The 27883-nt window shown below is 35.3% G+C and overlaps 1 protein-coding gene across 1 annotated transcript in view; it reads left to right on the top strand.

Moving 5' to 3' along the window:
- Positions 1-27883, top strand: part of SPAG16 (sperm associated antigen 16) — a 774014-nt gene that overhangs the window by 533290 nt on the left and 212841 nt on the right. Inside the window, exon 14 of the mRNA XM_031451824.2 lies at positions 11953-12018. Within this exon, the coding sequence (XP_031307684.1) occupies positions 11953-12018 (66 nt within the window). The remainder of the gene's footprint in view (positions 1-11952; positions 12019-27883) is intronic.

Genomic DNA, 27883 nt, shown 5'->3' with positions numbered 1-27883 from the left:
TTCAATAGGCAAAAACAATGTTGAGACAAATCTTTCTCTTTTTTGGATAAAACAAAATAAAAATAAAACATACATGGAGGCAATAAATGAGAATTATCTGGAAGAAACAGAAGAATATCCCTTGGAAAATGATTTTATGCAAAAATTTTATATATATATTTAAAAAATGGTGTCATTGATAAAATCCAAGAGAACATTATATGTACTTAAAAGGAGCTGAGATGTAATAAGATAAATGAATGGAAAGAAAACCCACAATGTGAAAAGGAAGAAGAATGCAATTTAAGAATGTATTGAAAGGAAATTACACAGTAGCAGGAGATTGATGCCACAGAAAAGTAAATCAGCATGTGGAAGTCAACTCTGAAAATCTTTTCTAGGGAGTGGAAGAAGAGGCTGCTTCCGTCATAGTATATAAAGAAACAAAAGAATTAAAAACATGACATAGAAGATGGTAGCTATGGAGGTCTGAAAACAGAATGATCAACAAAGATAAATAACATGTCAGAAGAAACTGCCAGAACACATGTAAACATACTATTCCCAGCCTTACTAAACATCTGTATATGCAGTTTGAAAGTCTCTGCAGACTTCTGCAGATAAAGACGAAAGACTGCACCCAATTCTTTCTCATAGATTTGAGCACCACAACCCTATCACTCACAGCACTAAGTTCATTCTCTCTGGTAGGTTCACTTTAGAAAGCCACTTTAATTGAAATAATAAAGAAAAATGTACAAGTCTACAGGAATAAAAATACATTAGGCATGCTAAAGAATAATTCATCTCTGAAACATGAAAGGCCAGGGTACAACAAGAACTGATTTAAAGGGAAAAATATGATCAATAATTTTATAGCACATCAAATTGCCTTTTACGAGCGCAGGAACAAATGTACAGTTGTGTATGTCCAAGAGGCACTGGAAAATGCACATATATAATCTACATAAACATGGACTGAAGGAGAGAAGGCACAATGTACAAGGGCTAGAGCTGTAAAATGTGTAATACTAATAGTTTAAAATATTTCAAATGGAGATAAAATCGACAGTGTAACCACAGAAATGATAACAGGGCCTAGCACAGTAGCATTCACTTAATATTGGTTGAAAAGATAAATGTTCCAGACAATTATAAAGTAATAAAATTGAAACAAACAAAATCAAAAGAAGTAGAGAACCTGAATAGAGTCACATCCTGAGAAGAACTGGAAGTAACTGAAGAGATGTAACCTCTAAAACAGGTGCTGGGACCAGATGGTTTTACGAATGAGGCCTCTTACCCTTCAAAGGACAAATCATGCCAACGTTGTCCAAACTATTCTAGGACATGGAAAACTAGAAAAATACCCTTGTCATCTTGTAACACTGGCATAACAGCAGTAGTGAAACATGGAAAAGAAAATCAAAGAGATAAAAATGGCAGACCAATTTTACTTTAGAATCAGATAAAAAAATAATAAAATACTTGCAGACTAAAATCCAGCGTGATATTAAAATGTCACAATTGAGCACATTATATAATAATAATAATCGCTTCTTAATAGAAAATTCATTAATATGCCCTATATCCCGTCCATCCCCACCTTCTCAAGTGCTTCAACTGTAAATTCCTTTGTGGCAGAGAGAGACAGTGGTTATATCTGTCTTGGCCACCTCTGTATCCCTTGTGCCCATCCTATAATTTTGCCAGAGTGATCAAGAAATCGCTCTCAATAAGTGGAAAATTGACTGGCAAGGTTGTCAAAATGATGAGAGTCATTAGCAATAGGTACAGATAAAATATGGCAAATAAAAAAATGAGTCAGCTATTAATTGGGAGGAGGAAAGTATAAGAAAATAAACCTCATCTCCATATATTACTTGAACAACAGTGAACATTATAAACACAATCCTACTAATGTGAACACAGAATACTGATTTTACTATAAATGTTATATAAAAGATGTGTGGGGTTGAAGGGAAATGTGGTGCTATTTTAAGATAGCTTAATAATTGTTCATAATAGAGAAGAAATCAAAAGACAGTGTCTAATATCTGTGCTTCAGTTTGTAGCAGTTTGGGGTTTCATTTCCACATATGGAGGCAAATACTAAGATTATGTAAAACAAGTAACTAAAGGAGTTTTCCGTTTGGTTGTCTCTGGGAGTGGAGTTGCTGAGGCCTGGGCAGGCCTGCTGTTTTGCAGTATTATAATCATGCTTCAGTGTTGTAAGCAAGGTCCTAAATGCTTGAATGACCTTAGAAGTACTGCGTGAACATCTTAAACTTTGAGCATATATTTGATAATGTAAGAATTTACAAACAAATTAAACTTGGCTATAACAACATTAATGTCAAAATCATAATACCTATTTGGGACAAGGGTAGAAGAAAACTGGCCATTGAATAAACTTATTGTGGAATTAAAACTGATAGATTTGCTCCATAGGGCATTTTTGCATTATGTATTAAAAGATTTAGGAATCCATAATTTCTGATCTAGTAACTCTCTTCTTAAATTTATTCTCCAGAAATATTCAAGCTCATATACAAACATTGTCATCATTTTCCTTATTTGTGATATTTTGCCGACTGAAAAGATTTTTTTTTTAAGTTTTGGTAATTAGCCTATTCACATGTTCTATCTATGCCAATTATTAACTTACTGCTTGCAGCTTCAAACCCACCCTTCTAAACTCACTCTTTAGTCCTGGGGCTGAGACCCTGCACACCCCATTTCCTTTTGCAAACTGCCTCCAAGTAGAGCTCTGCCCATTTGAAGTGCTAAGACAGATTTCCAGCCTGAAGGAGGAAATGTAATTCCATCCTTCCTTCCTACTACCTGTGGGTTTCCTGTGGCTTTTGTTGGCTCCCAGTTCCATGCCAGCAGTAGCTGAATTCAGTTTTCAGTTTTTCCCAAATTTACAGAAGCATCCTCACTGCCTGCTCTCCAGAGATACCAACCTCAGCTAAGCAGCAACCCCTCTCAGAGATCTGAGTTTAAGTCCTTCTAAATTTCTAAGATTTAATAACTCAGACCTCTTCCCTATGGTCTCTCAGCCCTAGGGGTTCTAGTGGCTTCCTACAGTTACTACCTCTAGGATCCTTTAGGTTCTCTTTTAACACTTTCATGTACGTGGTTAGCAAATTTATTCTTATAACATTTTTCCTCTTAAATTCTTTTGGAATAAATAGCATGGTTTCTAACTCCTGAATCTGCCTCAGTGTAATAAGTGTATGTTTATAGTCACAATTAGAAAAAAAAAAAAAATTCCCCCAGAAACCTTGAGAAAAGGTCTTCTTTCCGCTGAAAAAAAAATTATTTATTAAAAATAACAGTAAACCCTTAAACAGGCAATAAAATCAAAATAATATAATACAATATTCTGAATTTTGGAAATTAAACTTGTAGGGTATGATGGTGAGAAGAATTAATCAAATAGATAAAACAAAGGGAATGTGGAAATTTTAAACCTATTTGCCCTGACATGTGATTTTTCCTCCCTTATCTGGAGTCAATGAGATTGCCTCTGAACTTTAATGGTTGTCTTTCCCTCTGCCTTATACTCTATTCCCTTTGCGTCGTTCCCAATAACGATGTTTCTTGTAAATGCCCGACTTCATGTTTTCCACATGATCGACATGTGGCTGCTGGGTTTGCATAGAGAGGTTTGTTTTGTCAATGCAGGAGAATTTATTTTGTCAAAGAAGAGACACTTACACAGACAACTTTGGTTCATTTGATACCTCCTGCTCTAGCCAGTCTCTGTTCTACTTAATCATCATGTTGGATATATTGGACATGTGACTCAAGTCTCATTTTCATCAAAAGAAATTCCCAGAAGGCTTGTTACTTTGATGAAATGGCATTAATTAAACATAGTCTCAAGAAGGGTAGTTGGAAATAGATATGATAACAATTTAGTTTTTATGCTACTGGGAGCATTTTTTAAAAACCCTCCTTTCTAAATGATACCCTGAACTCCATGTGAAAGATTTTCCTCCCCCTGGGAAAAAAAATTGTGTTTCTTCAGCAATTTAGCCTAGAACAAAGAAATCAAAAATACTGTGTGCTAAAAAAAATTCACAGCTTAAATTTTGTAGAGGCAAGGCAAACTAACATTAATAAATGAAGCTAATTAGGCTTGATTTGCATATTTAACTCATCTTAATTACACATGCATTCAGCAAACATTTTAAAAGCCGCAATCAATCTTTCACAGACATGGTTAGCTACTTATATAGAATAACAAAAACCAGGAGCCTTGCTAATGATTATTCTGTTTCCAGTTTATATGCCATTAAGATTATTTCAATAATAATAATAGAATACATATTTCTTTTACAAATTACAAACCTATAAAGTTAAAATGCTTTGATTTCATGAAGTTATTTTTTAAAAGATTTGCAGAAAATATTGTTATATAAATTATTATATTAAATATTTGACCATATTCAATTAAAAAAGGATCTTCATAAACGTCTTTGACATTAATTTTGAAACTTGATAATTAAAGCAGTAACTATAATAGAAACAAGCTATGTCTAGCTGATAGTGAGTAGGAAAAAGTTGTTCTGAAGCTGGTATCAACTTTAATTCTCTCACCCTTGGACAAAGTTTGCTTTCTCTTCTTTAGCAGTACTTTTCATTGGTTATATAATTTGAAATAAAAATTCATAGGGCACAATTGCACAATATAATCCTCTTTAACTTCAACAAGTTTTATTTAGTTAATTTTTTCTTAAAAATTTAAACTGTTTTCCTATAAACAATTATTTTCTAGAAATATGCACGGAAATAATGCTATGAGGAGACAGTACCTCTGCATTGCGATGTAAGGTGCTGGCAGGGCTGATGGGGTGGCCAAGTGCAGGGGGTGCTGTCAAAAGGAAAAATCAGTGCACAAGATTTATTCTGTGCAACTGTCAAATGGGTGTGAAATTCAACTATTAAGGCTCCATTTCCTATAGTTCCGCTCCGTGAGGATTCTGTTATAAAATCAAAAATCCTGAGAGGTTAACCCTTTTGCCTGACTTCCCTCGAAAAGGTTAAGGTCATGTGAAGAAAAGAAAGTTGGTGAAGGGCAAACATATTACACTTAATAACTTTCCTAGAAATAGCCCTTTGTGTGTGTGTGTGTGTGTGTATACTAACTCCAAAAATATTTATTAAGTACCTCTCATGAGCAGCTCATCCCTACAGTTACACTTGTCGGACTACACTTATTTAGCAAACCCAAATGCTGATCTCCTATCCAGTTTTTGTGAAAAGTTTACTTTGGATTGTGTTGGCTATAGAGGCAAGAGTAGATAGGTCAGTCTTCGAAGAGTGGCTGTGTTGCTTATTGAGGCTTGTGTTTGTCTGTTACACAGGAGGGAAAAGGTTAATATCAGCCTTAGGCACATGTTCACTGTAGTGAGTCTGGCCAATTGGCTGGCTTTCAAATCATGAGTCTGATGCTGTTTGGCTTTTCAGAGTGTTTACTGAAGTTGCTTGTCATTGATTAATTAGATAGGCTTAAAACCACTTCTGGTTGTTTACTTGTAAGCAGGGCTGTGGAACTGTTACTAATTGATTGGACAAGTTTAAAACTAGTTCTAGTGTTTGTTAACATGGCTATAGAAGGGTGAGTCTTTTCCTAGGAGAGTGGCAATTTTTTGTTTGTTTTCAGTGACTAATAAAAACTGAGAAGTAGAATAAGAAATAGAAAAGAAGACCACCCGTTAATCTATGAATGGCAGTATCTCCTACTTATGTAGGCATGATGTAATCACTTTACATAAATTTCTCCAACTGTAAATAAGAATTTAAAACATTGATAGAAATTAAGATTTAAGTTATGTAAAGTACTTAGCATAGTAGTTATATAGTGAGAAATATTGCCAGTAACTTTCCAATGAGCTGAGTTCTAAATCTTTCAATTTCACTCGACTATCACAATCTTTACCACCAAAATATACTACCTTTCATAATAAAATGCACATGTAGTATGATTTCATTTATGCAAAAACTGGGGTAGATAACATGACACAGTAAAGTGAATGTATGTGCACAGACTATTCCCTGAAATACATAAAAGACACCGTTCATAGTGGTTGCATTTAGGGGTGACCTGAGATAAGAGACCACATTTTCATTGGCTGGTCTTCTGTAATATTTGACTTTTCAACCATATTTCTATATTTATTTTCTCCCATAAAATATAGTTCATAAATAATCATGAGACTATTTTTACTAAAAAGGGCGTGAAGAAACTTTCTGGAGTGCTGGAAGTGTATCTTAATGTGAATAGTAGTTATACAAATATATATATTGATAAAAATCCATTTAGCTAAGCCCCTAAAATTTATGCATTTTACTGGGTATAAATTATATGTTATAAAAACACTTTAACACATCAAAAAGACATTTTAAAAGATAGCTTTGTTCAAAAACAAAAATGAAAAAACAAAAAATTTTTCTGAGTTGGGAAGGCTTATTTTACATTTACAAGCCTGTTAATTTTTTTCAAAAGAATATTATTGAATCTGTTGGTTAAATAAATGTAATTATAATGACATGGAAGTTTAGTGATTTTAGTAATGGTATGTTCAGTTACTTATGTGATGATTATTTGTGATTTTATATTTTATGATTATTTTATAATTTTATATTAGGCCTAATTTTTAAGACTTTAAACTTGTATCTTGACTTCTGATAAGTATTATTTTAATATTTTTAAGTCTTCACATGGCAGTATTGATAATAGAAAAGCTTTTAATATTTGAAGAGATAAGATCAATCTTCCTATTTTGTGTTTACATCAGTCAGGTTAGGCTTGGTTGTGTTATGGTAACACACAACCTCCAAATCACAGCAGCATTCTTACCTTGCACGTGGTCTGTGTCCTCTGTGGGCTGGAAGGGAGGGCTTGTTCATCATATTCCCCAGGATCCAGGGTGATCTAGCAGCCACCTTGAATGCTACTGGCTTCTGCCACAGGAAAAAGATATCCCTGGAGAGCATTGCACCTCTAATTAAATGCTAGAAAGGTAGGGTTGGAGAGAACATGAGAGGGGTACTGCATGCCATTTATACTCACAATTCTTGGACCAGAACTCGTTACATGGCCCCACACAATCACGTGGGGGCCAGGAGGTATATATCTACCAGAAAGGAGGAACACTGGAAAATACAGCAGCTGGGAAACTCAGCCTCCTTCCATTTGTGCTCCACCATCTTCCAGAGCCCTTCTGCCTCCAGCCTGCAGACAGGCAAAAATAAACAACTTAGAGGATTGTGGTGGGTATTTTATGGACCAGGCCTATGCTGGACTTCACAGTTGCCCATGTTTCACTGGGCAGTTCTCAGTCCTGTGGCCACACCTGACCTGAACCCTGGCTGAGTGCCCAAAGAGAAAAGGACAGTGGCTGCCTAGAATAGTTCCTGCTACTGTAATGAGAGGATGTAAGAGAGGAGGCAGAGTGGTGGGTATTAGACATCACTGAAGCGGTTGTATTGGAGTTGGAGCAGAATGGGAAGCAGGACAGGGCATGGCTGAAGCTGCCTGGAAACATCCGAGGTAGAGAAAACAGGACATTCTTGGCCTTAGAAGGACAGGAAGGCCAATGGAACAGCATCATGGTTTTGTGTCTGTATTTACTTGTTTATTTATCCTGACGGGAAAGAGGAGGTTTCTGGATCAGAGGTCACACCATTTATTTACTCCCAGAGCAGCTCATGCTGATTTCCCTTCCCCACTTCCCCATGGGGAGAGGCAGTGAGAGCCAGCTGTACCCCGTGAGTGCAGCGGGCTTATGTACCATGGAAAGGAACCCCCAAATCATGAAACTCAGTGCCCCTCCACTCCTGCAGTAGAAACACGCACACACACAGAGATAGAGAGAGAAACTTCTGTTCTGAAATGTAAGCAAATCCTCTGTAGGAAGAGGAGGGGAAAGACTCTCAACTTTTGACCATTGTAATGTAAATAAATCATCTCAGGAGGGGATGCTTCTAAATCTCTCCAGAAGTCTCCCTCTTTAGGGTTGCTATTCAAGCATCTTTTGACATCCAGGTGCAGTACTCTGTTCAGAAAGCCCTGACGGTGTGGAAACATGAAAATAATCATGGAGTACAGTGCCTGAGAAGGGAGAATAGTAAGGGATGAGGTCAGATAGGTAGACAGGAGCCAAACAATGTAGAGCCTTTGGACCTACGTAAAAGTTTAGAATCATTCTGAATACCATGGTAATTGCTTAGATGGCTGAAGCAGGAGCATGGCGTGATCTGATTCAGGTTTAAATGAACACTCCAGTGGCCAAGAGAGAAATGGATGGGGAATGGGGTGAGAGTAGGAGGAAGGAGAGGAATAAGGATGCTCCTACTGCTGTCCTCATGCTCCACGAGATGATGTCCTGCACCAGCATGGTAATGGTGAAGGTCAGAGGTGGGCAGAGGAGGGCTGTATGTTGAGGAAAGAACTGATATGCTGGACGAGGGCTGGGGAAGAAGGAGAGGTATTCTAATTCTCAGGGTTTTGTTGTTGCCTAGTTTTTTATTTATTTGAGCAACAACTGGTGATGCCATTTAATTAAAAGGAAATATTTGGTAAGGGTCAAGCTAGACAGTTGGGAAGTGGTAAATCTAAAAGTCTGCTTTGCATATTATGTTTAACATGCTGTATTAGGCAGGTCACCAGCAAGAAACAGATAAGGTGGAGTACACTCAAGTTGCATGCTTACAGAATTAAGAACAGGGTTAAGGGACCGAACACAACACCCAAAGGCTAGCATAATAGGATGCCATTACTACTACTCCTAGGTCTGAAGGGGCTGGGGAGGAGAACACTACGGGGCACAGTGTGAGCTGCAGTCTTTGGAGAAGACGTGCACAACACAAGTAGTGGAATGAGGTTGAGGACAGAGCGACTTAAGAAAATCCCGGCTAAACGGGAAGGGAGCTGAAGTGGTTATTTATCCATCTTCTGTATCTTTTTGTTCTTCCCTGTCCTGCTGGTGTTTTCCTCTGGCTGAATCTAACCAGGGGACAGAGAACCTGAGAGCCCATGGTGATGTGGTTAATAGCAATCAGGACATGGAGCAGGGCAGGGCCACTGGGGAATGAATCTGAGAGAGAAACAGGAAAAAACCACACTGATGCCTCTAAGACTCCTTCCTGGGGTCTCTAAGGAGGCTAATAGGGGCTAAGGGTAGAGATGTTGATTTGGACATCATATCAGTAGTATATGTCTCATGTACTGAGTGCTAATATTTGTTACAAAGCTCTTACTTTGTGCCCTGTACCAACATTCCACATGCAGTATCTCACTTAATTCTCAAAACAGACCTATAGGTTAAACATCGTTATCTCAGTGGACATGGGTAATGACACTTAACCTGTAGGTTTGTTTTGAGAATTAAATGAAGGAACTGAAGCACAGTGAAGTGAAGCACTGACTAAGGTCACACAGCTATTAGGTAGCAGATCTGAGAATTAAGTCCCAGACGTTTCTATCCCCAAGGCCAGTCATAGAAACCATCATTGCACACAGCTTCTCTGAGACGGGCAAATATTGGAGCAATGACATGGTAGGTCATGTATGTGTGTGTGTGTTTTTTTTTTAAGACTTTTTCCTCTTCTTCATTTTTTCCACTTCTTTGAAAGAAAACAATTCTGAGAAGAATTCATCAAAGAAGATACTCCAAATTTTAATGTCCCGGTTTTGGTATTGCTTTTGATTAAGGCTGTTTGCAGACTAGAATATTAGTAACCCACATATTCCCTATACCACACACACACAAAGAGTAGATTCACTATTATCTTGGGAACAATGCTGGATGGAGAAGCTTTTTTAACTTTTCCTAATTCATGAAACATTTATCTTCAAGTCAGGTTTTGTTATAGCAGCACAAATGTGGTCCATCAGCATTTCCATTATAACCTCGTATTTCCAGGGCTTTTCAAGAGTGCCTTAGAGATTCTACTTTGAATTAAAACTTGGCATTCAGGATTTGAATCAGAAAACTCCATTTTCCTTAGCAACTAATCAAATAGTTCAGAGGTTCTCAGTTTAGAAGAGGACCGAATGTAAAACTTCTATTAATGCAAAAAATATTTTAAGACAAAATGGCTAATTTGAATGTGTAACAAATATTATCATTCACTATACAATTATAATATTATGTAACTGTATGTGATATTTGTTCTCAAAAAAATTAACCATAAATGTTCCTAAGATAATATGTGAAAGCTCACTGTAACATCTTTGCTCACTATAACATACTTTGTCTTTTTGCCTTTGTAAGTAATTTATATTCTACTTTGGGAACTTGGATGACTTGAAGTCCACAGCATAACTGGTTTAATGTTATAACAGTATGAAGATACTGAACCAGGACACCTTGGGTAGGGGGAATCCTGAGAAGGGTGACAAAGTGGTTCAACATATTTTTTTGAAGTTTAAATTCATGTGGGGAAATTTTGCATCCTATGAAAAAGGGATTAATAGCATACATTAATTCTGTAAATAGGTATTTGAAATTTAATGTGCTGAATGCAATGGCAAGAATGGGGATTAAATAAGTTTATTTATAAAGCTGTTCCACTTAGTTCCAAAATACTCATGAATGTTCTGCCACAATGAGGGGATATGGCGCTGGCCCTCTGTCTTTAATATCTGATTCTGTAGTCTTTTCTGTGGTCTCTCTTCCAGGTTTACATGATGTAGGACCAAGAGATTACATGGTAGTGAGTGGAAGTAGATGAAGCCTTTTGAGTAAACCTACTCTCCTGGTTGACTTCTCTCCAGTCACACTGGCCCCCTTGCTATTCCAGAAACACTCTGGGCAGACTCCCACCTTGAGACATTTGCTCTAGCTTTTCCTTCTTCCTGGAATGCTGTTCTTCCAGATGCCTGCTGGGCTAACTCCCTTATGCCTTCTGTCTTTGTTCAAGTCTTACCTTCTGAGCGTGGTCAAACTGCATCACTCTACTTGATAGTTTGATTTGCCCCTAGCCCCTCGATCCCAGAGCTCATGACACCCTTTACCCTACTTGGCTTTTCTTTCTTTTTTTTTCCACAATATTTATCTTCCAACACGTTTTATACCTTTTTAAAATGTCTATTCCCTCTCTCTTCCCATAGAATGTAAGGTCAATGACGACAAGGTTCTTTGTTTTATTCATTGACATAAGCCTAAGCACGTAGAATTGTGCTGAACATGTATTAACTTCTCTAAGATACTTGTTAAATGAGCATTGTGTTGAATGAAATCTGAGTTTCAGCCCATAACAAGAATCAACAAACAGCATTTCAGATATAATTTTCTCTGGTCTTACAGAATTTGGGTTATTTCTCTAAGATAGTTAAGAATGCTCTTTTAAAATTGATGTCAAAATGAAAGATCCCACATTTAACTCCCTTTTGTAATGTGTTATGGGGCCATTTTTCTAAAAATTAGCTGCTCTTTGGGAAAGATGACCCAAATGGGTAGATGCAAGATATGGTTTTCGCAAAACAAATGCTTATTTTGTGTTAAAAAATGATATTAATGCCAGACTCAAAAGTCAGGAATTAAAATGTGATCTTGTGATTAAAAAGAAGAAAGAACCCCATACACCCTCAGGAGTGCTGAAAATGTACTGAAAACAAGAGCTTTCTGTAAAGATTTCATTACCTGGCACCGTGGCTTGGAAGCTATGCTAATTGCAAAATGGAGTCATTTGGTGAGAATTCACCACCAGCTCAATGGTATAAAATGAGGACACTAGGGTTTCAGTGTAGATGTCAACACTGGTGACACACTCACCAGCACAGCCCTGATTCTGAATGGTAGCTGACTACAGAAACTAGCATTTCCTACCAGGAGAATGTATTAATTTTATTAATAGACTTAAACATTACTTTAAAACAAGATTAATTCTCTTTCCATTTCTTTTCACATATTGAATGGAATTTATTTGACTTGTGTTTCTGCTTTGTCTTCTTAGGGTAAATGTGAACAGTCGCTCTATGGTCACATGCATTCCATCAATGATGCCACCTTCACTCCTAGGGTGAGTTCAGTTCTCCCAATAAATTATTTTACTGCTTCATTTATGCAGGTTCACTTTAATGAAACAAAGTTCCAGAGGAAAGTGGCAAGTTAACAGTGAGAGGAGAAAAATTTGAGAATTAATTATGGCAATGAAAAAAATATATAGCTAATATAGGGTTACAGAAGTTTAAAACACACACTGTACAGTATTAGGAATGAGAAGTAATTCTTCTATTGTGCTCACCTCCACTTAAACATATTTTTAAAAGCTTTTTGTCTATTTTGGCTTCAAGAAAATAAATGGGATATAAATTTGTAAATTTTAGTGTAAAATCATAAAAATAATGAAAATGCTTGAATGGAAACCCAAGAATAAAAAACATTAAGGAAATCAGGACTTTCTTCAAGCTGGAATAAAGCAATGTTGATTTGACAGCTTTTCAGTTTCTCACGGAAAATTTTCAGATGTGTCTTTATACAAACTGATGACATAGCAAAAATATTTGTCTGCAGTTTGAGGTGTTTAGATATATTAGGATGACTTTACCAATCATGAGTGAAAATTGTTCAACATTGCTTTGAGTTGGCTGTGCTAGTTGGGGTTGTATCTAAAAGAGTTCAGATAGTAATCAGGAAGGATGATCTGAGTGTTTTCCTTCTCTGATGAAAACAATTTGACTAGATAGATAACGTCTCAAGTCCCTTCAAATTCTACGATTTAATTATATCTAACATTTTAATTTGCCTCTAAGTTCCCAGTACAGTGTGAATCTTAATTCCACATTCCTGTTTCTTTTCCAATTAGCTAAAAAAGAAATCTGATAGATCACCTACACCTAACTTCAAAATAACAGAATAGTCAAAATTCTGTTACTATCATGCTGTTATTGTTATTTCAGAGAGAGGAAAAATGTTCACTACAATTTTTTTTTTCTGCTAATGGGCCTTGTTTTACTTCTATTGAAATTGTGCTGGTATCGTCAGCCCTGGAATGTTAATGATGGACTCAACTAAAATTATATTTTAACAAATTTATCTTAGTAAGGAAGTTCCATTTAATTGACTCTATTGAACCAATACATTATGGATTAGTTCTAGATACCAAGTAAAATTTTATTTCTAGCAGAGTATAGAGCCATTTAAGCACCACAGAACCATATGATAGGATATTTATGCTAAAAATCTATTAAGTGGCTTATAGCTTTGCCTACCCTAGGAAAATTTAATGGAAGCTAAAATGAAGTGAACTAATATTTTCTAAGTCAGGCATTTATTTTGGTAGGCAATTTCATAGCTGAAAAAGAAACACCATTTAACATTCTAAATAGCAAAATTAATAAATATGGAAATAGCCAAGTTAGATTTATTGAACAAGCAATCAAGGGACCCATACATTAATTATGCATATTTCAAAAGCAGGATAATAAATACGAAGTCCAGGTGTCCAATATCAAAACAGCTAACCTGTTTTTGTTTACACATTTTGTTCATACCAAAGGGACTATCACAACACTATCCCAAATCAACACCCCAAATCTTCTCTGAATTTTTCCATTAATTTATCTCTTCTTTGCTATAAATGTTTAATAACTGTGAAGGAAATGATGTTTTGTTGGGATGACTGGCACTCCTGCATGAAATTTTCAGTCACTTATGTCAACTGTTTTGAAACTGTTGTATTTCACATACTTGCTAAGGAATGTCAGGCAGTGGGGCGGCAGCAGAAACTGGAAGAGCACAGAGACTTTCAGGATTTCTCAAGGACGTGGCATTGTGACACAGTCTACATTCAAACTCTCAGACAGAGCTGTGACAATAAATGCATTATATGGTACATATATAGCAGGCAGAAGATTTGAATTATTTAATACTAGCTTTGATAATTGTTTGATGCCTTTAGGGATATGTGTTCAAGTGACATTACAAGTTAAAAATGCATTTCAATACTTTATTTTAAATATTTCTATGATGTGCCTACATGTAGATATGTATCCTTTTTGTGTTTCTCAGAACTTGATGAGCTTCCTCATTATGAGTACCCTTGTCTTTCTGCACTTCTGGAAAATCTTTAGTCATTATTTCTTTAAATATTTTTTTCTTGTCTGTTCCATCTAGTCTCTCCTTTAAGACCCTCCTTTTATACTTTCATATGCTGAAAAGTTTTGTTCAATTCTCCAACTTTCTTAACTTCTTTTTAGAGTTCCTATGCTTTAGTTTTCTGTGCTGCATTTTGATGGACTTCTTCAGATTTGTCTTCCAATTCACCAAATTTTATTTGGCTGAGTCGAGTTTACCACTCTATCTTTCTATTCAGTTTTCATATCTCTATTATTACATTTATCATTTATAGCATTTCTACTGGATTATTTTAGAATTTCCCTTTCCTTATTTCACTGTGTATTCTTTGAGTTCAGATTTTTTTTTATTTTTTAATCCATAATTTCTTTGAATTTGGAGTGATGGCATTATTTCTGCATCATCTTATTCCACCATTTTCCCAGAAGTCTCAAATACCATGTATTCAAATATGAACTCTAGCCAACAACTCCCCTGAAATTCTCTTGTTTCCGTATTGTTACATCCAATGACTATTTCTCTATTATTATTAGACTTAATTTTTTATATAACTTAAAACATGCTTCTTGAATCCTGGGAATTAAAATCTGTTTGATCACTATTTTTAGTCTACTCTGCTTGATCCTCATCTACTATTTGACTGCTAAATATTAAACTGTGTCAAGACTCAATCTTAAATCTTGTTCTCTAGCAGATTCTCTTCTTACATCATCTCACTCAAACCTGTGGCTTTTAATTTCATCTACAAGTGACGATTTCCAAGTAAACCCTACTCTGTACTCCAGACTCACTGTTAGCTATTTTGCCTCTCAACCTACATATCTATAAGATATCTCATTTTAATATGCTAAAAATGAATCTATTGCTTTCCCTTTTGTCCTAACTGGTTTCTTTCCCCATCTTGTTATCTTAGTCATTGTCACCCTGTTCATCCCAATGCAGAAGTTGGAGGATCAGTTGTAGTTCACAGTTGTCTTGGGACTTAGTGTCTGTTCACTCTTAAAAAAAATTTCTCTACATGGGAAAGCAGTAATGAGATTGAGAAAAAGGATATTTAAAATCTTTTTTGGCCCAATATCTCCAGTATCTAGTATAGGTTATTTTACATACTTAATATTCAAAAAAAGTGATGAATAAACTCAGTTTTAGACAAATGGAAACACAAAGATTTCATTGCACCATTATATCATTGCATCTTATTTAATTCACCTTTATTGGAATTCCAAGTTCTGTGGATAATGAACTGCAAGACAAGCTCATTTAATTCTCACAATACATTAGTTGCTCCTTAGAAAGCTTCTATTATATCATAGCATCCCATGACTTTGGAGCATTGGAAAATTACCCAATTTCAGTTACATGTATCTCCTAGTACCTTTTGGATCCTGGCTTTGCCGTTCACAAGATATATAATCTTGAGAAAGTCATTTATTTCTTTTGTAAAACTGAATGATAAAAAGAAGTCATTATATAATATATGAAATGTGTTTAACATAACCTGGCAACTAGAAAATGCTATTACTATCACTCCTACTCCTACGACTCCTATTATTATTGTTATTACTATTCTATTATTGTTACTACTATTAGTAATGGAGCTAATGTTCCTTTCCAGCCATTTCTGTTCAAATAAATAGAAGTAAATAAAAGAACAAACACACACACAAATATATAAGATGACTTTCTTATATCCTATAATTTTATTTAATGTAATATCAATGTTACAAATACAAAGTGGCAGTATGTGTTTTGCACATTAGTAAAGATAAGAAATTGGAGTTCTAAAACTTCTAAATAAGAAATTATGGAATTGTATTAAACTTGAGCTAAATTCTACTCAAAAATGGCTAAGCCTCAGTTAGGAGTATTTTGTCTTTTTATATCATATTATACCATTTAATAATGAGGCAGTTAAGAGTTTTAAATTTGATCTGGGAAGATTAATTGCTTTTCCTAAGTTACTATTATGTGGATATAAATGTATTAATTCATATTATCTTTTTTTTTAAATCATGAATAAACAAATACAGGTAATTGCCTACCTAAAAAGTTATCCTCACTGCATTTTAGCAAAGGAAGCTCAATTTCTGAATTTTGTTTGTTATTATTCAAGCTCAAACAAAAAGTGATTAGTATCAATCTTTCGCCATGTTATGTAAAGAAATACGAACAACATTTAGATCATGTAGCCATTGATCTTCTGAAGGACAAATGATGTCTGGCATTTCTTACACACCAAAATAATTTTAATTTTGTTTACTTCTTCAGCAATCCAACTTGATGTCAACTACCATTTAGCTGGGCCAATAATATTGATATTTGATGCCAGTTTTTATTCATTACTGCACCTAGATGATGCATAAGTCAAAACTTTTAGATGTGTGGTGAAAAACACTAAAGCAAGTTCTAGCTATCTGGGGAAATTGGAAAAAACAAGAGAATAGAAAATTCAGGGACATAGAACATGGCATTTTTATTTTATATAATATTTAATTATTTCAGTGTTCCTAAATATTAAAAAACTAACTTCATATCTTTTAAACTAATTCCATACTGCATAATATTCTTAAACTGAAACTTTTAGGAAAGAAACTTTCTGTCCTAACACTTTGTGAAGAAAATAATTTTGATAGAAATATATGATACTTAAAAGTAAAGGAAAAAAGTTTGTGTAAGCATTCAAAAAATAATTAGGCATTTATTTTTAAATGTAATAAATTGACAGAGGTTCTTTATTTCTACTTCGTTCTGTTCTTAAAAATTTAACACTGTATATGACAAAGAAGAAACAGCTTATTTGAGGTTTCACCCTGCCCGCAAAGTTTAACCTTCAGTAACTTCTCTAGTTGGATAGAGATGATGTATGCATTTGTAATTTTCTTCATGGTTCCATGAAAATTAAAAGCAACATGATTATGTCGTATTTCTTCACACTTTCTCTTTGACTATAAAACTAATCATTTCCATATATACACACACACATACACACATCCTTTGGATGACTTAAAATGTTTTGGTATATGTGAAAAATTCAGTAATGGAATTTCAACTTAGCAATTTTTTACTGAGCAGCTACTGTGTCCTGGGTACTGGTCTTAAATACTAAGAGTTTAGCAATGAACAATACTAAATTCTGTCCTTATGGACCTTATATTCTAGTAAGAATCAGAGATATTAAACAAGTAAACAAATGAATAGTTTCAAGAATAAGTGTTATCTATCCCAAATCAATTAAGGTAGAGAAGAGTAATGAGTTAAGAGTTGGGGCTTATAATGAAATGATCAAGAGTGACATTTAAGAAAACCATGCAAGGATTTTAAAGAAGAGAACTCAAGCAAAGGCCAGCTTCCTGAGATGGTAGAAGTGAAGCATGATAGAGGAACAGGGCATATCAAGTGGACAAGGATTAGATTAAGCAGGTGGAATATCTTACATCTAATAAGATAACTGTTAACTTAGGTTGTTCTAATTGATTAAATATGGAATAGTTGCCTTATTAGAGTAACCTCATAGCATTATCTATGGCTTCCGAAATGCTTTTTTTATACAGAAATGCCCAGACTATGAGAGGTACAATAGATTCTTTAGGCTATATAATACCTTAACTTTTTTGCCCTATAGCTCTTGGGATAATTCTTGGTATGGAAAGTAATCAATAAATATTTACTGATTAGAAAATACTAGAAAGCCAACAGAGGTCAAAACTCAAGGAGTATTTTAGAAGACATACTTAGAATGATGTTTGTTATGGTATGATTAAATTTATTTTTTACTATTGATCTTAAAATATTTTTTAAAGTTTAAACACTTTTCAGATTTCCCTTGTTTTAAGCATATATAGCTGCCAAAAATTGTTCAAAATATATTTACTACTTTTATAAGAAACAGTGTCACTCCTCAGAGTATTTGGCCATTTAGGCAAGTGATCTTCTAGTACAATGAAATTTCATCTCATATAAATGGTTTACACAATACAAAAATGTTTTAAATAATATCAAAATGTCAATATACAATTTACACTTTTCTCTAGTCATGATTAATTATAGTCAGTCTAAACTTGCTTGTGATTTAAAAAGTTTGAAAAACTACATGGATGATAAATAGCATGAGTTTTTCTTTTTTTTATTTGGGGATCCATTTATTTTATTTTTAAATATAATGTTATTTTTATTTTTCCTATGTTTTAATTGAAATGTAGTTGATTTATAATGTATTAGTTTCTTGTGTACAACATAGTGATTCAGGTATACATATATATACATATATGTCCTTTTTCATATTCCTTTTCATTACAGATTATTTTGTTATAGGCATGAGTTTTTCAAGTGATTTTTTAACATAAAGGGATAATGTCTAATGCATCATACATTATCCTTGAATCACATAATTAGAGCAAAAAGAATTGTCACACCAATTTACTCATAAGCGTAATTACAAGAAAACTTGATTATCCCCTTTAATGTCATTTTCTCCACTTAATTGTGTGCTTGTGGGCAAATGTGACCCTGTGAATCCATACTTCAAGAAATGACTGCTAGTTAAGATACAAAACTATAGGCAGAGCAGGAGAATCTACCCTTCCTCTTCAGAAGATTTATTTTCTATACCCAGAGTGGCTCTGCAAGGAAAATGTTACATCTCCCAGCAGAGGGGCTGGAATTTCCTGTGGCAGATTTTACCATGGTTTTGAGGACCAATATGTCAATCACCGCCATGCACCATCTTTCACTTCACCCCATTTAAATGGTTGTATTGAAAAATTCAACAGTTTTCCAACTAAAGGAATGGAAGCGCCTATATCTAGCTTGCATTTGGAAACCTATTAATTATTTTCTTCTGAAATATTCAAGTTTTCATACTCATTTTTTATTAAGAATTGCAAGTATTCCTTGACTTCCTACTTGGGTGATAGTGAAGCAAAGAAATCTTTTGTTTCTAAATTAAATACTGGTGGCATCTAGATCTTTTCTCTACCTGAGCTGGAGAAAATTGAAAATATCCTGTGTGTGTGTATATTGTGTGAATTACTCAGGCTACCACATTGTGTATGTGTATCATGTTATAATGACTTAAAGATTGGGTGAGAAGTTTGTTGGTGTGTTTTAGTTGTCTCTTATATTTCCCAGTTTAACGGAAAGTGACAAGAAAAGTTATAAAACTCTAAGCTCTATTCAGGCTTTTTACTGGCCACATTTAGTAATGAGCCATGTCACCCTCCCTCTCCCTCAAAATCTTGTATTTTACCCTCAATTTTGCTAGTTCCAAGTTTGCTATGCCAAAATCAAATAATAATGTACATCAAAATTAAATAAAAAGCTTCGAATAAAGACCTTTCTGATTTACATATGAATTTATTCCTGACTTTCTTCTTCTTTATCTAATGGATTTGAATTCAATCAAATTGAGTTTCAGATCCCAGCTACTACTTACCAGATGTGTGAATTAGAAATAGAAATTAGCAAGCCTTGGATGATCACGATGGTGGAGTAGGAGTACACGGAGCTCATCTCCACCAACAGACATATCAAAAATATATCTACATCTGCATGTGGAACAATTCTGACAGAAAACCAACTGGAAACTGGTAGACGATCTCTTATACAACCAGAGCTGCAAGAAAAATTCCCACATAACAGGGTAGTATGGAAAAAAATATAGGCATCAGGACTGGACCGTGCTCTTGGGAGAGATATGTGAAGGAGACAAAGCCGATATGGGCAGGCACTTCCCCTAGGAAGCACCCTTCCCTGCTAGGATATCCACTGGGACAGATAGGCTGGAAGGGCCTGATTCTGCTCAAGAGGAGCATGCACATGCTGGCTTTCTGGCAATCAGGGCAGAGAGAGACCTGTGCTGATGGCTGCCACCTCACTGTACTTCCCTGCCTGAAATGTGTACCAAGCAACACTGTTAGTATGTGCAGCAACTAGGCAGTGAATATTTGGAGGATGAGCCCAGGGAAGGAACTCAGTCTAGCTTCTCAGACACAGCTCAGAGGACCAGCAGTGGGTGCTCTGGCTCCCAACACCAGCCTAGCACTGGGTCTGGGATAAACAAAATGGAGAAAAGCATATGACCTTCAGTTGCTTCCAGACAGAACCATGGATTCCTACAAGGGTGGCACATAGTTTCGCTGTAATCACATGGGCCTCACTTCAATACGCACCTCCTTTGGGACAGAGCACTCACTTAAGGGCACCAGACCCTTATTGAACTTGACCTTCAGGGCTTCTACTGTTAACAACTAGGGAGAGAAGCTTACCCCTGACAGGGCTGTGACAGCCATGGAACAAAGAAGAGGCCCCACCTAGCATCCAGTGCAGGCTCTGGACACCACAACACCAGTCACAGCACTAGGAGATAATGTCCAGCACACACTGAGGAAAGATGTGTCTGACTTCCATACCCAAAACAGTCCTTGCACCAAAAATGTTGGACTTACACAGTCTACGTAGGGATGCTCTCACATAAAAACACCTCTTTAAGACCACAGTAGATAACTGTTTCTCCTAAATTCATAGAGAAAGTTAAGTAAAATGAAAAAGCAGAGGAACTACTCCCAATAAAAAAACAAGAGAAATCCCCTGAAAGAACAAGTAATGAAACAGACCTCACCAGTCGACTAGACCTTGAGTTCAAAAAAAGAAGTAATCAAAATGCTAAAGGAATTAAGAAAGATTATCAATAGAAATGCAGAACACTGTAACAGGGAATTAGAAACTTTAAAGAGGGACCAATCAAAATTAGACACCTAAATTGCTGAGATAATAACTAATCTAGAAGCAATGAATAGCAGACTAAATAATGCAGAAGAATGAATAAATGGTCTGGAAAATAGAATATTGGAAATTACCCAATCAGACGAGGAGAAAATAAGACAAATTAAAAAAATGAAAGCAACATGTGATATCTATGAAATGATATAAAACATGCCAACCTATGCATAATAGAGGCTCCAGAAGGAGAGGAGAGAGAGAGAGAAGATAGGCAAATATATTTGAAGCAATTCTGGCTGAAATATTCCCAAACCTAAAGAAGGAAACAGATATCCAGGTATAAGAAGCACAGAGGGTTGCACACGAGATGAACTCAAACAGACCTACACCAAGACATATCACAATTAAAATGACAAAAGTTAAAATATAGAGAGAGGATTCTAAAGTAGACAAGAGAAAAACAAAGAGTTACAAGGGAGCCCTATATAAGGATAGATACTGGTTTCTTTAGAAAAATATAATAGACCAGAAGGAAGTGGCATGATATATTGAAAGTTCTTAAAGGGAAAAACCTGCAACCTAGGATACTCTACAGCAATATTATCATTTAGAATAGGAGAGATAAAAAATTTCTCAGACACATAAAAACTAAAAGAATACAGCAACACTAAACCTAACCTAAAAGTAATATTGAAAGTTCTTCTCAAAATAGAAAAGAAGCAAAAATCTATAAGGTAGGGAAAAATCACAGTAGGAAAGACAGATATATAAAATGATTGAAGATAACTTAAATAAGCAAGTACATAGATTTAAAAAAAAATCAAATAAAATTTTGTAAAAGTAATTATAACTACAATTAAGAGCAAAAGGATAAACATGAAGATGTAAAATAGGACATCAAACTCACAAAATATGGGGAAGGGGAGTAAAAAAAGGTAGATCTTTTAGAATATGTTTGAACTTATATTACTATCAGTCTAAAATAGATATAGGTCAGCATACTTGAAAACCAGGATAACCAAAAATCAAAAACATATAATAGATTCACAAAAAAACAAAAAAGGAACTCAAGTATAATAGAAAAGAAACCCATCAAACCACAAAAGGAAAAACAAAAAGAAGAAATGAACAAAGAGGAACTGCAAAATCAACTGGAAACAAAGTTTAAAATAGCAATATATACATCAAGAACTATTTTAAATGTCAGTGGACTAAATGTTCCCATCAAAAGACACAGAGTTTCATATTGGATAAAAAACAACAATCTACAATATGTTGCCTACAAGAGACTCACTTTAGAGCGAAAGACCAGATTGAATGTGAGGGGATGGAAAGAGATATTTTATCTAAATGGAAATGACAAGAAAGAGGGTAGCAATACTCATATTAGATAAAATAGACTTTAAATGAAATTTGTAAGAAAGACATAGAAGAACATTGTATAATGATAAAGGTCAATACAAGAAGAGGCTAGTGCATTCATAAACATATATGCACCCAATATGGGAGCTCCTAAACATGTAAAACAAATACTAACAGACATAAAGGGAGAAGTTGACAGGAATACAATAATACTAGGAGACTTTTACACCATACTCACATCAATGGACAGATCTCTCAGACTGAAAACCAGTAAGGCAACCAAGATCCTAAATGACGCAATAGACCAATTGGACTTAATTGATATCTACACCACGTTAAAAAAAAAAAAAAAGTACATCCAAAAAAACCAAAACAAACAACAACAACAAAAAACCCCACCTCTTTTCAAGCCTGCATGGAACATTCTTTAGAATATACTATATACTAGGTCACAAAACAAGCCTCAACAAATTTAAGGGGATAGAAATTATTTCCAACATCTTTTCTGACAATAGTGTGAAAATAGATATCAACCACAGAAAGAAAAAAAAAAAGATTGTGTGGAGACTAAACAACATGTTCCTAAGAAACCAACGGGTCAACAATGAAATTAAAGAGAAAATCAGAAGATACCTTGTGACAAACTTCAATGAAAACACAACCATACAAAATCTATGGGATTCAGCAAAAGCAGTTTTAAGAGGGAAGTTCATAGTGATGCAGTCTTTCTTCAAGAACAATCTCAAATAAACAATCTAGCCTACCACCTAAAAGAGAAAAAAAACCAAACAAACCAAAACCTAATGTCAGCAGAATGAAGGAAATATATTAAAATCAGAGAGGAAATACATTAGAGATCAAAAAAGACAATGGAAAAGAGTAATAAAGCCCAAAGCTGGTTTTTGGAAAGTATAAACAAAATGGGCAAATCTCTGAACAATAGCACCAAGAACCTTATAAAGTAATTGAATTCATCTTATTGAGTGCTGAGATATTTTTGTATTCCTATAAATATTCTTGAGCTTTGTTCTGTTAATTTGCTTAGAAACTGTTTGGTTCTTTCACGTCTGCTCTTCAGATTTGTTAGGTGGGACTGGAGCCATTCTCAATCTAGAGCTATTTCCCCATCACTGAAGCAAGACACTCCTTTGTGTTCTAATCCACCCGTTGCCCCTGAATCTTGAGGAGTTTTTGTTTGTTTGTTTTTGTTTTTGTTTTGGCTGCTGGGATAGACACAATTCCCAACATTGTGTAAATGCCTTTCCCTGCTTCCTCTAATCATTTCAGGTGGTTTTTTTTCCAGGCCTGTAGATAGTTTCTTCAAATGCACATGACAGTCATTACTCAGCTAAATACTGGAGGAAATTTCTCTGTAGATATCCAGGGTTCTCTCTGTGCAACTCTCTCTCCTGCTGTACTCTGTTCTGCAAACTGGAGCTGCCTTTGTCTCCTGAGACTCTCAGCTTCATCCCTTCAGTGTTGGGAGTCAGCCATGTCCCTTCTGGTTCCCTCTCCCTGTGCTGAGAGCTAGAAACTGTCATGGCAGCATGTCACAGCAACCTTCTATGGCTCTCATTGTTAGTTTCCTATATCTCAGTGATTATTTTCCTTTGTTGTCTGATGTACAATGTCTTGCAAACTATTGCTTTCTGCATCTTGCCCATTTTTTTGCTTACTTCAGGCAGGAGAATAAAGCTGGTCCCGTTACTCCATGGTGACTGACAAAGGAGTTCTTTTTGTCATCTGCTTTTAATTGTCAACAGATTTAGTCAGAAGTTATGTGATTATAATGAGAATGACATTCTTTTAAAAATTTTTGGTTAGTCCTTCCTCCTACAAAAGATAAAGTTTGACAGGATGTTTGTAGGAGACCTGAAGTATAGTACTAACTGGACCATGGATTTCATGTGAACGATTAGACCAGTCCCTTAATTTCTCAAGTCTTCACTATTCTGATCTGTGGGAGACATTGATTTGAACAACCTTTATATTATCTTTCAGAAGTATGTCAATAATCATTAATGTTTTGTTTAGAAACTGAGAAAAGCTATTGAATTTGAATGTATCAGTTAGAAGGCTTTTCAGGGAAATACAAGTGTGTTTTCAATATCTGCTCTATCTGAAATACAAATGACCCATTTATGACTCAGTACTTGCTAGCAAACCCAATAGCAAAACTGAAATCTTTCCTTTGATGTGCATAGCAATGCCAAACTGAAATAATTTAACGTTGTTATCTCTTCAGATATTAAGTACTAAGCTTTAGTTTTTACTTCATGTCTCTTTGGTTTATTCCTTCATATTCCAAAATTCTTATTGCCCAAATCAACATTACAGTATGTTACTATGTAAATATATCATGAAAGACTACTGTAGAATGATAAGCCACATCAGAAGAAAACACCAAGGGCCTACAACAAAGACCTCATACATGAAAATCTGAAATAATGCCAATAATGACACTGAAAATGAAGTAAACTCACATGAGAGTCAGAAAATTCTTCTCTAGTGCTTTTAGAAAAGGCTTACTGCCAGGGGCAGAATGCATTAATTTCATATGCCATGTTAGGAATTTCCATTTCTCCTTGAATAAAACATTTCAAAAATTGTCCTTTGAGTAGAAAGACTCTCACAGATTTATTAAACATTCTTCTCCCATTTACCTCCACGAATCAACTAATTTTGCACTATATCTGGCAGACAGGAAGTTGAGTCAATTTACTCTCAATTCTACCAGAATTGTGCTTTCAATTCATTTAGTATTTGCAAAATGAAAGGCATTATGCTAGGTTTTGTGGGAGATTCAGACAAGTAAAGCATTTAGTCCTGCTCCTTGATGAACTAGAATATTATTAAAGAATCAAAATCTCTACATAAAGTAGATAACTATCAATGTAATGCAACAGATTATAAATACCAAAGATGGCTAATTAAAACTCAATGGGAATATCAGGTATGATTCTTGAGAGAGTTCTATCAACCATTAGAAAAAGTTATGCTCTGACTGTTCAGCTATGGAAATGATTTATTAACTCATTTATTTAAATATTTATTAAGTGTATAATATAAGCCCCAAGCTGAGAACAAAAGGATTACAGCAGTACTGTCTAACAGAACTTTCTGTAATGATGGAACTGTTCTTTATCTAAAATGTCCAATATGATAATTACTAGCTATGTGAGGGAATTTCAATTTAAATAAAATTTGAAAATTAGTTTCTCAGTTGCAGTAGTTAACATTCCAAGTACTCAGCAGCCACATGCTGCACAATATAGGTCTAGAAGGAAAAGATATGCATGTGTACAAAAAACTACAATTAGTTGTATCAGTTTTATTACATGGTTCTTCAGGAGCAAAAGAAAGAATACCTTACGTTCTCTACGGTAATTTAGAAGAAGAAATAGTATTTGAGCCAAGTTTTATGTATAACTAATATTTACCAGAGGAAGAAAGTAAATAAGCATCTTAGCGGAAATAGCAAGAAGAAAAGGATGCGGGCATGGTATATTTGAGGGATAGAAAGCAGAGTAATGTGTGGGGAAGTTATGGGAGACGAGAGGCAGGACTTTGAGTCAAAGAGGGGCTCAAATTTGTATTTTAGAAAAAAAATAGCAAGTCACTAGTTTGTCAGCCATGGTATTATTGACATTAGGGACCAGGTAATTTCATTACCTGGGGGTGGGGGTGGGGCTGCTCTGTGCATCATAAGATGTTAATCAATATCCCTGGCGTCTACCACCTGAATGCCAGTGGTAGGTTCCCCTGTTGTGACAATCAAAATGTCTCTAGACAGTGTTGCCAAATGTCCTGTGGGAGGTAAAATCACCCTGGTTGAGAAACGGTTGTGAAAATGAAATGCAAAGATAACATGATTGAAAGCAGGGAGTTCACTACATGTGTCTATGTGTGAGGTGAGGAAGATCTGAAGTGAGGAATTTGCGGAGACTGGAAGCCTATCTCAACTGAGCAGGACTGGAGAAGAAAGAGGTGCAGGATAGGTTAGCATGCTCTGCTGATTGCCTGCAGTGTGGAGCCTCTTACTGAAATGGAAAAGTACAGCAGAAAACCAAGTTTGAGGAAAGGATGGACTTGGCATTGAATATGCTGACTTGTGCTATCTGTGGAATATCCAAATAACAATATTCTGTAGGGGGTGGAGATAAAGATCTGGAATTCAAAAATAGAGATGTGAATTGGACATGTCAATTTGGGAGTCATAAGTATGTAGATAAATTGTTGAAATCATGGCAATGTTTCTTTCTGCCCCCAGCAATCTAGACTTAATGACGACTGTCATCATCTCCAACTGATCTCCAAATATAGTCCTATTCAGTCCATTCAAATGCATAGCCCAGTTTTGTTTTTATTTTTGTTTTTCTCCTGATTTTGTGTAGAATCAAGGACTTGGAAGTCCAGCGACACTGGCCCATTTATTTTCAGTACTTCTGCCTGGGTGACTTTGGCCTTACTCTTCCCTTTTCCTGGATCACTCTTCTCCTACAGCAGAACCTGTCCCTTTGCTCTTAACTCAAAGGTCATATTCCTAGTGAGATTCTCCTTGACCAAGCTATTTACATTTTTATACTCTTTCTGCTAAATATTCCTTGTCTACGATTTTTTTATTCTCCATAAAGCCTATTAACATTGAACATACCACTTATTTTACTGATTTGTTTAATTTATTGTATAATTCTCAGCAGTATACAAGTTCCATGAGTCCAGGACTTCTGTCTGTTTTGCTCACTTCTGTTTATCCATCACTTAAATCAGTGCCTAATACCTAGTGGGCTCAACCAATATTGCTTTGATGAGTGAAGTAATAGGTTTCTGACTAGTCCAGGTAAGTTCTCCTGGATTCAGCCAAACTCTTGCTTAGACTTATGGTGCAAACTAGAAAACCACAGGAAAGTCATGTTTACTTGGTTTTCAGGGTCTTGGGGACAAATTTTTTACTTAGTACCTGCTTAACTTTCTGAGACTTCATTCTTTTTAACATATCAATATTTATGTTCAAAACACATTACTTTTTTCATATCATATATAAAATTCATATTTCTCAGTGTGAGCTCTAAAAACTTCAGGATTTTTACACATGATTAACCTCATCATAAATTCACCATATCCCCCCTAGTGAGACATATTAATTTCTGCTTTGTGCTCTGACATTGTGAGGTTTTTAATATTAACGATGCCCTCCCACTTTCTCTTCACTAATATCTCTTCATAATCTTCACCTATCTAAAATGCTGTCATTTCTAGAAAGCCACATTCACTTAATGGACCTATCGTAGGGATGAATTCCTAGAAGAAACCTTCTCTGATCCCACAGGCTTGGGTTAGGTGGTCAGTCTGTACTGTAAACAACCCTTTACCTACTTCTAACATTTAACTTTGTATTGTACTTGCTTGATTACTCCTCTCTCCAACAGTTAGCTCTGAGTTTCTTTTGAGTTTATATCTACTGTATCTTTTGTTCATGGCCCCAAGCCAGGGACATAATACAGCTCAGTAAATACGTGTTCCTTTCTACACATTGTCTTCATCTATTTCAAATTATTCCTCTGTCTTGTAAATTTAAATACCTGCTTGAGCAATTTCTTTGCTAATAGACATTTGTTGATATTCTATTACAGTACTATTAACTATTTCAAGGTGTTCTACCTCCATAATGGATTATGCTCTTTAAGCACTTAAGTGGGACTTCATGGGCTTCCAATTCTGCAAAGCAT

The sequence above is a fragment of the Camelus dromedarius genome, chromosome 4 (assembly GCF_036321535.1).
Source record: "Camelus dromedarius isolate mCamDro1 chromosome 4, mCamDro1.pat, whole genome shotgun sequence".
Lineage (NCBI taxonomy): Eukaryota > Metazoa > Chordata > Mammalia > Artiodactyla > Camelidae > Camelus > Camelus dromedarius.
The sequence above is the reverse complement of the archived record's forward strand: the minus strand, read 5'-3'. Positions and strand labels throughout refer to the sequence as shown.